The following is a 15170-nucleotide window of genomic DNA, read 5'->3' as shown; positions in this document are numbered from 1 at the left end:
AGCACTTTGTACCAAACACATATAGAACAACATAGAACCAAACACATTGAGAACCAACTTCTTCCCCTTATCAATCAACATTAAATGCTCTAACTAGCATGTGACCAAAAAGCCAGTCCTATGTTTTGTTAGAAATTTTAAAGAGTACACTGAAATACATATGCTTGACAATCTGACTCTGTTTCAAGCTTAAATTTACATATGGCTCTACCAGATTCCTACAGGCCCAAATTGGATTTAGTTAGCATGCACTCCTGAAACTACAGTGTTTTTGAAAAAAACATGAAAGTGTTCCATGATATTAGTTCTCTAAACTTTGAGCAGGAATTAAAAAGGTACAAGGTGTAATAAGCATTTCAAAAATACACATACTTAACTAGAGACTATGATACAAAGTACATATTTCAGAGAAGAAACTACTCCAATAGTTTAAACATACAACATAAGTATATCTCTGAAAATCTGTTTATTTCTTTAAATATATAATATATAAATACGTACTTACATGTAATACACGTGGCCTAACATCTATACTCACAAATATTATGTATGTATATGTAATATTATATATGTATATATATACATACATATATACGTACGTACACAGGTGATTGCCACTATTTGGGGACTCCATATTTGTAAATTCATGTAGTCACTAAAATTTATCTGTATTCCCAAAAATCAATACAATGGCATTTTCAAGATCATTTGCAGACATAAACATAGTGCTGAAAATTTTGAGAAGGCCAGATGAACACAAGATACCTTTCTGCCTTGTTTATAAACAAGGTCCCTTTTGAAACCTGTTTAGTGCCATGCTTTTCTCATTTTTGTGCTTTTTATTGATTTCATTGTTTAAAATGGCCCCAAGCATAGTGCCAAAGTGTCATCTAGTATTCCTAGGCTCAAGGAGGCTGCAATGTTCCTTACAGAGAAAATAATGTGTCTTAGATAAGCTTTATTTAGAAGTGAGTTACAGCACTGTTAGCCATAAGTTCAGTTTTAATGAGTCAACAATATATATTTAAAAAGATCTTTAAACAGAAACCCACATAAAACAAGGTTATATACTGACTGGTGGACAAAAACGTTGTCAACAGGGGCCTGCAGGACATCACACCTGTATTTCTAAAGGGCAGTGGTTCAGTACTTACTGCTCCGTGACTTTATAAAACACAACTACTCTGAACAGTGAGAGGCAAAGATGTAAATACAAATACACTTAGAAAGAGGAGAGAGAATATGAGACAGAGAGAAAGAATAGTAGATTTACTGAAGACTCAAAGACACTACAGAGGTCATTCTGAACAAGATGCCTACGTTTTCAGTAGCACGGCAGAAACACCTCAGGGCACAGCACCTACTGTATTGGCCCTGTTTAAACAACAAGGACCCAAAGCAAAAAAAAAAAAAAAAAGGTGGACCCTACCAAGTTCATCTTTTCATTTTTTGGTCTTTGTTTCCATCCCTTGTCCCACTAAATGGTATACCTCTGCCCAATTCAAGTACTCTAAACTCTAATGCCTTTCCACACCACTTGCCCTAATCTTGTAATTCAGCCCATGTATCTGTCAATTACTGAACGATCATTCTTGAGTATGAACCAGACTTTGCGTTTAAACATCCTGTCTAAATTGTATAAGTTATTTGGAAAAGAGAAGATATTAAGCGTTTGAAGTAAGAAGAAACTGTCAGAATAAAAAAGTAAACTGAATATGGGCAATTTCAGTTATATGTGTAAAGAGAAAAGAAATACACAAGGGAAGAAAGTCTCCCCTCCGGTCCAAAGAAGAGGAAATAAAAGTCTAATCCAAGAGCTGGAGTATCGAGTAGGGAAGTCCCACCTTCCAAAACAGCTTCTTCAGCTCCTGCTTCGTCCTAGCATTGATTACGGAGTTTCCCAAGAAAAATGGCAAAATTTATAGCAAAAGCTAGTAGAACACTCTAACAGTGACATTAGTCCTTAACTGCTTTTTAACTTTTTGTGGCTGAATGAGCACTCCCTTTGAAATTCTTATTTTCATTTTCCAAAATTACTTAACTTTTCCTGAAAATGACTTGCTTAGGGTAATGATAGGATATGCTTAAGGCAGTGATAGAAGCCACAAATCCAAAATCTAGTTTGATGAAACGTCAATGTTTTCTTTCCACTGAATAAAAAACCCATCTGGGATTTTGTGAAATGAAGTGAGTGTAATACTACTCAAGCCACACTTCAATTAGTTACTACAATTCAAAGAAGTAATAAGTGCAGCATGTGACTTAACAGCCCTGTCTTCTTAAAAGCCACACTCGATCTAAACCAACATTTGACATCCATGTATAACAAAGAACTAGGAAATTTTACAGCGCAGTAAATCTATCAAAACCAATCACCATACATTCATTCCTCTGAAAAGCTAAGGCTCCTTCTCCCACCTCTCCAAGGTTTGCCTAGGCTCATTACTAGAGGCAGTGGCTTGCAAACCAATGACACCCATTCCCGAATAATTCAAGATTTCTTTCTCTTTCAATATTTTAGAGACAAAAACCTTCAGATTTTTCTTTTGCACTAATGTGCTACGGTTTATGGCATTTCAAAAAACGTAAGTGGAATCTCTCCGTCTCCTGTGTCCAAACCACATCAGGGTCTGACTTTCAGAGCCAGAACTACTCTCTCCCATTTCTCTTCTCTTAACCTTGGAACGTAAAAGGACCGTTCCTCAACTAATGATCTCCCGTGAATCTTCACAAGTACTTATTTGGTACTATTCTGCAGTTAAAAGCTCCAAGATCAGAGGAAGCCTCCCTACGCGCCGCTCACCCAAGACACGCAACACCGGAGTGCGGGACCGTGTTTCTCCGGCGGCGCGAGCTCCCCCGCACGGAGCCCCGAACTGCGGCCGGAGCCCGGGACGCGCAGCCTGGCGGGCCGGAGTCAGCGCGCCCTCCCGACAGCGCCCCAAGTAGCGGAGACACCCTGAAGGGCACGAACAGCACCTGGTCTGAGGCCGGTTCTGAACCAGACGAACGGACCCCGAGTCCGCGCGCCGCTCCGAAGCCACCCGCCGACCGACTCCGGGGAAAGCGCCGGCGCCGGCCGCGCACAGGAGCGCGCACAGAGCGGCACCGGCTTCCCCGGGGACCGAGCGGAGCGAACGCGGCTCGACCTCGGCGCCCGCAGGGTCCTGGACCCCGCAGCGCGGGCGGAGACCCGGGGTGGAGGCCGAAGCGCCACGGCCGCCGGCGCCCCCGCGGGCGGGGCAGAGCCTCGACCCGCACGACCGGCCCCTCGGCGAGTCGCCGGCCCCGTCGCGCCCCGCACCGCCCGCGAGGGCGTCTTCCGCTCACCCCCTCGCGTCGCGGGGCACCGGAGCTCGGCCGGGGGAGCGCGGGGCCCCGCGCCCAGACAGCCGGCTTAGGGGCGCCGAGCCCGAGCGCTCCTCGGGGGCCCCCGCGGCTCGGGAGGCAGAAGCGGGAAGAGCGCGCGGAGCGGGCGAGCCCAGGGGCGGGCGGGCGCCGACAGCCGCCGCCACACCCCGGCCCTCCCTCACCTGCCGGGAGCGTCCCCCGCGCCCGTACCTTCGGCCAGCGACTCCTCCAGGGTGACCTGGTAGCGGCCGACCGCGAACACGCGGACCCCCACGGACGAGCTGCCGCCGCCGGAGCCGGCCCCGGGCCCGCCGGCCGAGCCCCCCGCCGCGCCGCCGCCGCCGCCCTCCGACTTGGGCATTCGCGAGAACTTCTTCATGGTCCCGCCGGCGCGCTGGGGGGCGCGGGGCGCGCGAGGGCGAGCGCGAGAGCGAGTCCGCGGCCCGGCGCGCGGCCGGTCGTCCGCGAGGGGTCGCCGCCCCTCGCCCGCGCGAGCGTCCGTGCGCGCTGCGGCCCGGCCGGCCTCACATCCCGCGCGCGAGCGCACCGGCCCGGCCCGCCGCCCGCTCCGCGGCTCCGCTGCAGCTGCCCGGCTCCCGCAGAGGGCGGTGGAGAGGGCGGGGCCGGGGCGGGGCGCGAGGGGGCGGGGCCGGGCGCGGGGGCGACGCCGCCGCCTCCGCGAGCGCCCCGGGCGCCCGAGCCGTCTCTCGACGCGTCGGGAGCGCGAGCCTGGGAGGGGGCAGCGCCAGGGAGGGAGACGGGGAAGGGGCGGGGCGGCCGGCCCTGCGCGGAGTGGGCTGGGCCTCTCCGGCCGCGCGCCCTCACGACCGCAGCCCGCGGCGCCGCCGGAGCCGGACCGACGCCGCCCGCCACTCGCGGCCGTTGGGGGTGCGGCGCCGCGGCCAACCGCTCTCTGAGGCCCGGCGGCCCGCGCAGGCGCGCGATCGGCGCGGCCGGAAGTGACGGTTCCGGCTCTTGTCACGTGGAGGGCGTGGGGGCGGGGCGTGGGGGCGGGGAGCGGCGGTGGGGGGTGGGGACGGAGGCGAGGTCGGGGTCCCGCGTCCGGGGTCCCGGCGGCGAGCGTTCCGGTCAGGCTTCCGGGGCCCCGCGCCGGCCGCGCGTCCCGGTCTGGCGTCTGGGCGAGGAGCTGGCGCGTCTCTCCGGGTGCTTCAACCCGCCGCCGGCCGCTTCCCCGCCAGCGGCTTCCCGCCCGTTCAGTCTCCCCGGCCGCCCCGGAGGGGCTTCCGCTCGCCGCCCCGGGCGTGGGCGGTGGGAGCCGCGGGGCCGCAGCGGGTTCCCGTAACCCAACTTCCGAGGCCGCCGCCGCGGCGGGCGCCGGTGCTGGGAAGCGCCTCTGCGGCGCGGGAATCGCGGAGGCGCAGTTCGCCGAAGCGCGGGAGCCGCGCGGCGGCGGCCGGACGCCCGGAGCAGGTGCGTGTGCGCCCCGGGCCGCTCGCCTCCCGCGCCGGGGAGCCCGAGGGCCCGGCCGAGGTCGCGCAGCGGCCGGTGGGGCCGCCGGGGCCGTCCTGACGCCCCGCTCCGTGCTCCAGAGCGCGCCGAAGGAGGAAGCTGGAAACCGGCCGAGGGAGCGGCGCTTGGAGCCGGACCAGCCGCTGGGTTTTCTCCCGCCGCCCTCGGAACGGGGGGACTCGCCCACCTCCGGAGCGGGGGGGAGGAGGCTCGTTGCGTCCGATTCGTGAACTGCGGGCGTCTCGGTGCCTGCGGCGTGAGGCCGGCGAAGGGAGCCGGGGTGCGACGACCGCGCGTGCGGGAGGCTGGGAAGGCGGCGCCCGGTTCTGGCTCCGGCCTGCTTGCCCCCCCGGGACCCCGGCCGCAGGAGCCCCGGCCCGCTGTGGCCAGGGGAGAGACCCGACGCCTGACGTTTTCCTCTGAGGTGGCATTTCCTGAACTTTTTCAACGCGGACCCAGTAAATGGCGCCTACGAGACGCCAGGACGCGCGCCCCGCGAGGGACGGACGTGCTCCGGCCCGCTTGCCAGTGGGCTACGGGCAGGGGTCCTGGGGCAAGAGACTTTGAGCGCAATCATCAGCGTCTTTACTCCCCTCTGCTGTTTGCGGAGAAAAGCGCGACCCGCTCGGCTAAAATTCTTCCGCCAGAGGCCGGACCCTTGAAGTGCGTTCCGGCTCGGTGGGAGTCAGGCCAGGTGGTCGATGGGGTGTGGCAGGGATTTCCATTTAGGAATAAGCTGACCGTTTTCCTTACTGCGGAGAGTCCCTGCAGAGTCTCATTCCTACATCATCTGAATTCGAGTTTTCAAGCCGACTCATGGAGAAATTGAGTCATTTCATACAATTCAAAACTGGTATCAGCCTGACATACAGTTTGGGCCTGATGCACCTACACTTAATCACAGTGCAAGAGGACATAGTCTCCTGTGATGAGTCGGGGAACACGTTTACCCCAAGTGCTACGGCAAAGAAACTCATATAACCCGACTACTAATACGGAAGTTAGTAATTAGTTCAAGGCATAACTCCCCCTCATAGTACTGGCAATCTGTTCAGTTTTTCACCAAAAATGTAATAAAATTTAAATTTTCTCTCGTCTTGACAGAGTTAACTCCGCAATATTCTATGGCAGCTACTAACATGTTCCTTACTGAGAAAGCAAAAACACTGTGTTACTAATAGCAAAAGGCCAAACATTTACAAACACTTTTACCACCAAAAGATGTTGAAATTAACTGTCACAGTGTAACTCCCTACAGCTTTGTGAATTGAGGGCCATATAATGAAGACTTTTTTTTTTTAAATTTTGCATTTAAATTCAATGAACATATAGTATAGTGTTAGTTTCAGAGGTAGAGGTCAGTGATTCATCAGTCTTATATAACACCCAGTGCTCATTACATCACGTGCCCTCCTTAATGCCCATCACTCAGTTCCCCATCCCCCCCCCACCACCCCTCCGGCAACCCTCATTTGTTCCTTATGATTAAGATTCTCTTATGGTTTGTCTCCCCTTGAAGACTTTTTTTTTTTTTTCTTAAGTAGTTTGCTTCAGTTTGTATGGTTTCATGTTACAGTATTCTAATGAAGTCAACATCGCTATGGTCAAGCGAAGGATTTTGACAATGAGGGGGGGTTATTGTTGTATTTTTGTCTTCTAGTGGAAAGCTCTAACCCTTTTGTTACTTTGACCCTCATCTACTTTACATTAAGTGGCTCTCAAAGTTGTGTGGCGTGGGGAAAACTGGCATGGATCAAACGAAATACGTGTATCCCAGAAGGTATCCCAGCGCCACTATTGGCTTCATAAAGCGTCTCTTCCAGTGCTGGATTAATCATTTTTTTCTCACAAGTCAATGTTTTCCTTTAATAAGATACCTTCTATCATTTTTAGACTCCTTATGCTTTACGGTTAGGAGTAATTGTTCTCCTTCCCTAACAGTATTACTTTATACCTAGTTAAACGCCCATATCTTGCTTTCCAAAAAAGTAAAAGTCCCGAAGTCCATTAGAAGAATACATACATGTCTCCGTCATCTTAAAAAGTGTTCTCTAATGTCACCAGTATTTTGTCTTCTCTTAAAACTACGCGACGGGGTGCCTGGGTGGCTCAGTGGGTTAAAGCCTCTGCCTTCGGCTTGGGTCGTGATCCCGGGATCCTGGGATCAAGCCCCGCATCGGGCTCTCTGCTCAGCAGGGAGCCTGCTTCCTCCCCTCTCTCTGCCTGCCTCTCTGCCTGCTTGTGATCTCTGTCAAATAAATAAAAATCTTTAAAAAAAACAAAAACAAAACAAAAACTACTTGACATTATCACTGTAGCTTGTCAAAATTTATATACATCTAAGAAAAATAAATCTGACAGTGTAGTTTAAAACACCAAGCTGTTCACAAATATTCTAAATAGGGAAAAAATTACTTATTTGACATGAAATTCATTTATGATAGAATTGCGCCTACAGCTTGACCCTGCTTTTTATTTTTTTCATTCCACTTTATTTTTTTATGTTGTCAGTCACTACAGTACATCATTAGTTTTTGATGTAGTGTTCCAAGATTCATTGTTTGCATATAACACCCAGTGCTCCATGCAATATGTGTCCTCCTTAATAAAATCCACCACTGCACTAATTCATCCCCCCACCTGCCTCCACTCTAAAACCCTCAGTTGGTTTCCTGGAGTTCATAGTCTCTCGCGATTCCTCTATCGCTCTGATACCCGCCCCCTTCAGAGACCATGCTTGTCGAAAAGACTGCAAGAGGCAGGCAACTTCACCATCAGAAGAAACACTTTGATGGCCTCCCAGCTAAATTGGTAGGGGGGAGGGGTGCAGTTGGCAGGGAGAGTCCCCTGGATATACAGCACCTCGGGCTCAGATGTCACAGCGGGGCTATCCTTGTGTGATTACAGTCACACTCTTGGATATGTTCCCGCCCTCCCTCTTCTGCTACCTTTTGTATTTCCCTCCCATGGCCTAGCTCTGCTACCCTGCACCTACCCTGCTCCCAAATACATTTATATAAAACTTCAGCAGAATGTAAAATAAGAACCGGTTCTTTTTGGATACTTGAGATGTATCAGTGCTATTTTTAACATGCATTACATGTATTAACTCCGTACAGAAAGGATGAGCTCTGAGATCGTGCTTGTATGGTATGTTGCCTTCAAATCTCCACCCAGCAATGCGGCTGATATTATGATCTTAGAAACTTCAGGGAACAGAAAAGCAGCTCTTACGGTTTGAGAAGTAGGTGAGCAGTTCCCAAGGTAAAACAGCAAATTACGTCCCAGTATGTTGAACCAATGCTGAATCTGTACACTTGCACAACATTCACATACACACCAGCAAAACCGTGTTCAAGTTACTATAGAGGGACAGAGAAAGAAAGACTTAAAGCCAAATTCAACTTTTGTTTCAATCCTTTACCAGAATCTACATCTTGTTTTACCCAGTCTTCTGCCAGCTGTAGTAGACTATTTATTGAACATGTGTAAGACAGTATACGAACTGATCTACAATAAGAACTCACACAGTGTGGTAAGAATCATGGGATTTCAGGGCTGGAAGGGGACGTAATCAAATGCAGCATCTCAAAGAGCAAAAGGAACATTTATTGAGTACCTAGTATGTCTCGGGCCTTATGCTTAACACTGTATAAATGTTACCTATGTCTCCTCTAACAAGCGAAGTGAATGTTATTACTCCCAACTCTCACTCCAGCCACCCTGAACCACCTTCATTTCTTGCCATCCTGTTTCAGGTCCCAGTGCTCACTCCAGTTAGAATGTCTTGTTCTTATAATCACCTGATTTGATGGGTGGCTCTGTGGACCTCCAGGGCCACCTCCGCGGGGAAGCTTTCCTGACTTCTGCCATTTACCGGTCCTGGGTAGAATGAATTCATGTGTACCTCATCCTACTTTTGTAGACTTCCAGAACTATAGCTGTCCGTTAGAGGGCTTCCTTACATGCCTGTCTTCCTCACTGCATTCTAAGAGGTTTAAGGGAACGGGCCGTATCACGTTGTTTTCTCAAAATCTAGTCCCAAGCAATGTACATGACATACAGTGAGTATTCAATAAATGAATGAATAACTTAGCCTAAAATGTAGTAAGTGGTAGGGTTGGAGGCTTGAGACCAGGCTCAGATCTCAGGTGTGTCTGAAACCCCAAGCTTCTGAGTTTCGGTCATCTCTAAAAATAGGAAGAGTTGGTTTTTCTATTTTTGTTTTTGTGGTGTTGTTGGTTTTCTTTTTGTTTTTTTGGAGTGGGGGCCGGGAAGGGATATGAACTATGATTATTAAATAATATACAATCAATACCAGTCACTGTGCTGGACACAGAGAAGTGTCAGTTCCTCTTTCTTCTGTCATCTTGCTCAGGGGAGTCGTACACGTGACAGGGCTAGGATCCAAACTCCCCTGTCACCCTTTCACCACAGGCGCTGCACACATACAAGCTAGATTCTAGTTTGTGGTCAGTTTCAGGCTTCTTGGCATTTATTCGTCGTTTTACTTTTTTTTTTTTTGCTTTGGCTGACGTCAACCTGTGGTGGTGGTAGAGGGTAACATGAGCAGAGCGGGGGCACAAAAAGAGTCTTCACATGGCTGAAAGCGTCAGGAGGGTAGGGAAGGTGCCTTCTTCATGTACACATGCCTGCCCCCTAGTAAGTGCTTAACAAACATTGGTGGAACCCAGTGCATGGGTCAGCTTAAACCTGACGGTTTCTTGGATCTTTGTGAACAGTCTCAAGGAGAGTAATGCAGGGAGTGAAAAAAACAAATTAACAAAAGAGGAAATAGGAAACTGCTCAGTGCACGGAGCTACAAGAAAGGAGTGGGGCACCTGGGTGGCTCAGTGGGTTAAAGCCTCGGACTTCAGCTCAGGTCATGATCTCAGGGTCCTGGGATCAAGCCCCGCATCGGGCTCTCTGCTCAGCGGGGAGCCTCCTTCCCCCTCTCTCTCTGCCTGCCTCTCTGCCTACTTGTGATCTCTGTCTGTCAGATAAATAAATAAAATCTTTAGAAAGAAAGAAAGAGAGAGAGAAAGAAAGAAAAGAAAGGGAGAAAGAAAGACCATAAGCAGGTAAACTCAGGACAGCACTAGCAAAAGAACACCGTAGGTAACAGCATCTACACAAAGATAGGGGAGAGGGGAGAACTGTAAAACCGGAAGCAGATCTGAAAGCAAAGCCTGAGACTGTAACGGAAGCCTGGTCCCCCACCACTCAGAACACACAAATCTGCTCTAAGAGGCGTGTTTATTTTCTACTGGCTCATCTCTCTCACCCTTTTCCTTTTGTGCTTGCTGTTTCCCTGACCCCTACACTGTCTTTGCCTGCCCCCCCCATCTGCATTAGGCCTACGCTCTTTCCCAACTCAACTCACCTCCTCCAAGAAGTTCTTTCCCAACCTCCCCACTTCAGAATAACCCATCATTTCTCTACACGACTGCGGCATTTTTGTCTGCATGCGAAGTCTAGCACACTGTGTGGCTTAGTTGGCCAGTATGTGTACATCTTAACTGTCAAAGGACATTCACAGTGTATGTTTTCTTATTTTAAAGTAATTCCATTGCAGACAGGGTCCAATGAGCCACATTACGGGTGCTAAACACTTACTGAATTAGACGGTCAAAGTACTTGAATAATCAATGCCACTTTGAATAGGCATTTTAAAATACGTCTTCTTAAAATTGCATTTTGGAGTCACAGAAAGGAATTAAAGACAGATGTGTTGAGAGGAGAGTTACAATTGACCAGAGGCGAGGTAAACAAAGGTAAATTTGACTGTACTGTTGTTTAGAGGTAAAAGAGAAGTTCCTATTACATATCTTTCCTCAAAAAACTCTTTATGAAGTGTGACTGGATATTATATGAAAGTGATTTCATTGTTTGTTTTCATCTGGGTGAAGATCAGACAACACCTTCATGCATATTTCAGGCCAAAATGAAGATTATATTTGTGCACCACTCCTTAAATTATAAAATTTCCAATTTGATTTGCGTTGAGCTTCTTCAATTATGTCATTTGCATGTTGCCCTAAAAATGGTATTCAAGGAAATCATTCTTAAAGGACAAGTATGCTTTTCTTTTTTTAACCTTTTAATTTTTTATAATTCATCACTATACCTTATTCCTCTTCTCTCTCTTATCTGCTGACAGCAGTGGGCCTACTTACATGGACAGATTAGAAACATTTTTTTTTCATTTACCATGACAACACCCAGCTAATGTTTACTGATAAACTAGGAGCAAGTCAGAGCATCTACAAAATGCAGAAGGAATTGATACTCCTGAGTAAGAACTTTAATTCAGGAGTGAAGGAGATAGTATAGCTAAAGTAAATCCACATGTTATTAACATTTTATTAAAATTATTCTCATTTTTATGCAAATAAAATACCCTCTGTTGAGTCCCCCTGTTGTATCCTTTTCATAGACAACCACATTTATATAAGCTCCAAAATCATAAATTGTGTGTGTGCACTTGTGTATGTAGGCAGCTATGCACTCCAATGTTTATTCTGTATTGACAGATACCAAGTTCACATTTTGCACACATACATAAACACTTTTGATCTTTCAAAATGTGCCTAATAATACATTTTAATCAAAATAATTATGAGAGATATTAAAACCGGTATTTAGTATCAAGTAGGATTAACCAACTATAGATTTGACCCACTTAAAAGTTAAACTTTCTTATAATAATACAGCAATTGATGATCAAAACCTTGAAAAATCAAGTCAAACAGCTACAATTTTCTCAAATCATTTCATAGAACAATTTTTATTTTTGTTGAATTTGTCACTTTTTTTGATAACATTTACACACAGGCTCAAAGAAAAAGAGTAACTAGCAACTTCACTGGTCCTACATAGTAATTAAATTAACTAAATAGTCACTTATTGCAGGCCTGTATATACATACACATGCACACAACATTGTACCAGGCACATAGAAGAATACAAATAAGACATAGGATTCAAAGTCTAAGCCAAACAAACATTGAAACTAGTCACTGTAGACATGTTTTCTCATGTTCATGATCATCCTATGCATTCGTTACACTTGTTCTGCTTCTGACCAGCACATCATCTCTTCCATCATTGTTAACTTTCTCACGTATGACCCATAAACTTTCCTATAATAATCATAATGAATAATTTCAGTGTCTCTAATGATCGCTCTATAGTAATTCCTTGCACACCAGGGATAAAATTTAAATGAAATATAAACTGTATGAACATTTGGAATAAAAATAAGTATCTTTCAGAGAAACATTGGAACACCTGGTTAGCTCAGGCGGTGGAGCTTACAACTCTTGATCTCAGGGTCATGAGTTCAAGCCCCACTTTTGGGTGTAAAGCTTACTTTAACATTTTTTTTTAAGAGAGAAACATCAAGGTTTCAGTTCAATAAAAATATCAAGAAGACAAACAGATTCCCTTCTTCAAAAGACATTTCTTTTAAATTCTTCATCAGAAAAATCCATCATTAGCAATTCCAGTAGAACATTCATTAATATTTCATGTTGTCACATCTCTTTTCAAAAAGCAATACTAATAACTAATTCAATCTATCTGAATTACTAAGAATTTTTAAACATTTTCTAATTATGCTCTAACCAAATCTTTAAATTCTAAGGCTGATTCTTAAAAAGGAGTAAAATGTAAAAACTGCTTGTACTTTTAGTTATATGATTATTTGGGGAGAGTCTTTTATTCATACCTACTGATTGGGATACCTACAGAACGTGCTACCAAAATCCGTGGTTATGCTTTATACACAGTGAATGTCGTCTGTAACGGCACTTTCAAAATAGTATGTTATTGTGTTTAAGAAATACAACTTCTTAACCAGCAAGTTCTGCTGGTTCTTGTCATATAAAGCAGTATGTTTTATGAAAGAAAGAGAGAAGAATATAGCTAGATGATTTCTGTGTTTTTTGCTTATTAACACAAATTTCACATAAATCGTGTTTTCTCATATGAAACCATGATATTATATAAAGACAATAGTGTTAGTTAATTTGCCTAAATCCTAAGGTAGAACACCTAATCTAGTAGGTTCTATGGTGAATACATAATGCTCTGAAGACAAATTTAAATTCTTGATGATAACACTATTTTACTTGATTTGTTGGGTATGTTAATATGTGGTATTTCTACGAGAAACTCAGCAAAAGCAGAAAATAAAAACCTTCTCCAACAACACATATACCATCTCTCTAGCCCAATGGATGTTAGTAGAGGGGAAGAAAGTAAGTACAAACAGAGAGTGGGCACCTAATATCTACATGTATAGCTTATATTTTTGAAACCTTATATTAAGAGAACCTTTTATTTTTTTTTAAGATTTTATCTATTTACTTGACAGATCACAAGTAGGCAGAGAGAAAGGAGGAAGCAGGCTCCCTGCTGAGCAGAGAGCCCGATGTGGGGCTCGATCCCACGACCCTGGGATCATGACCCGAGCCGAAGGCAGAGGCTTTAACCCACTGAGCCACCCAGGTGCCCCAAGAGTACCTTTTATAAGCAATCTGGATCTTTGTCAATTTATGTTCAATTTAGTCTTCATTGTTTAACAAACACTTATTAAGCCAACCATTTTGTGTGGTTCTTCAAGGGATAACATGATTACTAAGGCACATTCTCTTTATTAAGGAATCAGAGTTCAATGAAAACATAGATGTATTCATATCTAAGACGAGGCAGAATGCTCGGTGCTGTAATAGAGACAGGAAGTGCTATAGGAGCACAGCAGGGGGGATGCATTTTAAGTAAGGTATCCAGGAGGGTGCGCCTGAGATGAGCTGGGATTGCAACAGACCGTGATAATGGTCCTGTAAGAAAAACTTGGTATGCTCCATACCTCCCCTCTAGTTCCCCTCTAATCTGTCCTGCTTTTCCTTTTTTCCGCAGTACTCATCCTCTGATTTGTTTATTGTATTTATCTTTATTTACCTAGAATGTGAGTGTTCATACAGGGATCTTTGTTTAGTTCACTGAATGCACTTTGGTGCTAGAATTTTCTGGCTCATCGAAGGTGCCTGATAGATATATGTAGAATGAATTAACGAAGAAAAAATATAAGTTAACCATACGGGCAGAAAGTTCAAGGTATTTTTTCAAATAATTGGGGGTCCAATATGACTGGTATGACCATGACAGACAGCTTATGGCCACACGATACTAATAGGATGCGATAAAATGGCCTAAGTATTTTTCCTTACTTTTCCAATAAGTAATAAAGCCAATTTCTCTGTAGCTCAATTTCTTATCTGAGAAACTGATGGTTGAGCTCTAATAATATGCATTTTACAGGGCACCTGGGTGGCTCAGTCAGTTACGTGTCCTACTCTTGGTTTCAGCTCAGGTCATGATCTCAGGACGGAGCCCGGCATATAGGGCTGCCCTGCTCAGCAAGGGTCTGCTTCCCCTCTCCCTCTTCCTCTGCCCCTCCCTGCATTTGCACACTCTCTGTCTGTCTCTTTCTCTGTAAAATAAATAAATAAATCTTTAAAAAATATATGCATTTTACAAATAATTGCTGAGTAAATTAAATAACAAGAAGCTCTAGTTCTGAAGTCTTTATGGTTTTTAACCATTTTAATTTTATGTGCCTATATTTTATCTTTGCTTGTGCTTTGTTGCCCTGAAGTTAAACTCTTTTGCTAAAGTTGCCTCTGTATCATTTCAGCTTATTGTTTTAAAAAAACTATATTCTGTAAACTACACATACTCCCTCTACCCAATAAAATGATGTTAAATGAATGTGTCCAAAATTTGCCAAAGTCAGATGATATCTGAATGTAATATAACAGGCAATGTCAGGGTAAGTACATGGTAATCTCAGCTACTGTATCAATTAGCATTTGCTGTTCCAAATTGCATCAACTCATAGAAAAAGGAATTGTATTAGGAATGGACCCATGCAGCTAGAATCACTAAAATTCAGTCCACGTGATAATAATAGGTTGGTGTCCATTTTGCAAATTTGCCTTGTGAATAAATACATACCTTTTCTATCCCTAGAATTCACAGAATCGTTTGTTTACCCATCTGCTCATATTTTTCTTCCTGACCATTTTTTACATCGACATTTAGTAGTATCATGAACCATTTTGTTCAGTGTCTGGCTCACCCTTGTCCTATAGACTTTCTGAGATGTTCCAAGTATCCTGAATCTGCTCAGTGCTATATGATAGCCACTAAGCACATGTGGCTAAGCACTCAAAATGTTGCTAGTGCAACTGAAGAACTAAATTTTTATTTTATCTAATTTTAACTATTTAAATTTAAATATTCCCATATGGCTAGTGGCTACTGTGTTGGACAACACAGATCTA

At 45.5% G+C, this 15170-nt stretch overlaps 1 protein-coding gene across 2 annotated transcripts in view; it reads right to left on the bottom strand.

Moving 5' to 3' along the window:
- BMP2K (BMP2 inducible kinase) overlaps nucleotides 1–3730 on the bottom strand; it is a gene marked incomplete at its 5' end in the record, with an annotated part of 119148 nt that extends 115418 nt beyond the window's left edge. For both annotated transcript variants that reach the window (XM_080796923.1, XM_080796924.1), the window contains one exon: nucleotides 3562–3730. In XM_080796923.1, the coding sequence (XP_080653049.1) occupies nucleotides 3562–3730 (169 nt within the window). The remainder of the gene's footprint in view (nucleotides 1–3561) is intronic.
- Between the last annotated feature and the right edge of the window lie 11440 nt (nucleotides 3731–15170).

Source organism: Martes martes (assembly GCF_963455335.1).
Source record: "Martes martes genome assembly, chromosome: 2".
NCBI classification, from domain to species: domain Eukaryota; kingdom Metazoa; phylum Chordata; class Mammalia; order Carnivora; family Mustelidae; genus Martes; species Martes martes.
Note: the sequence above shows the minus strand (reverse complement) of the source record. Positions and strands in the feature narration are given on the sequence as shown.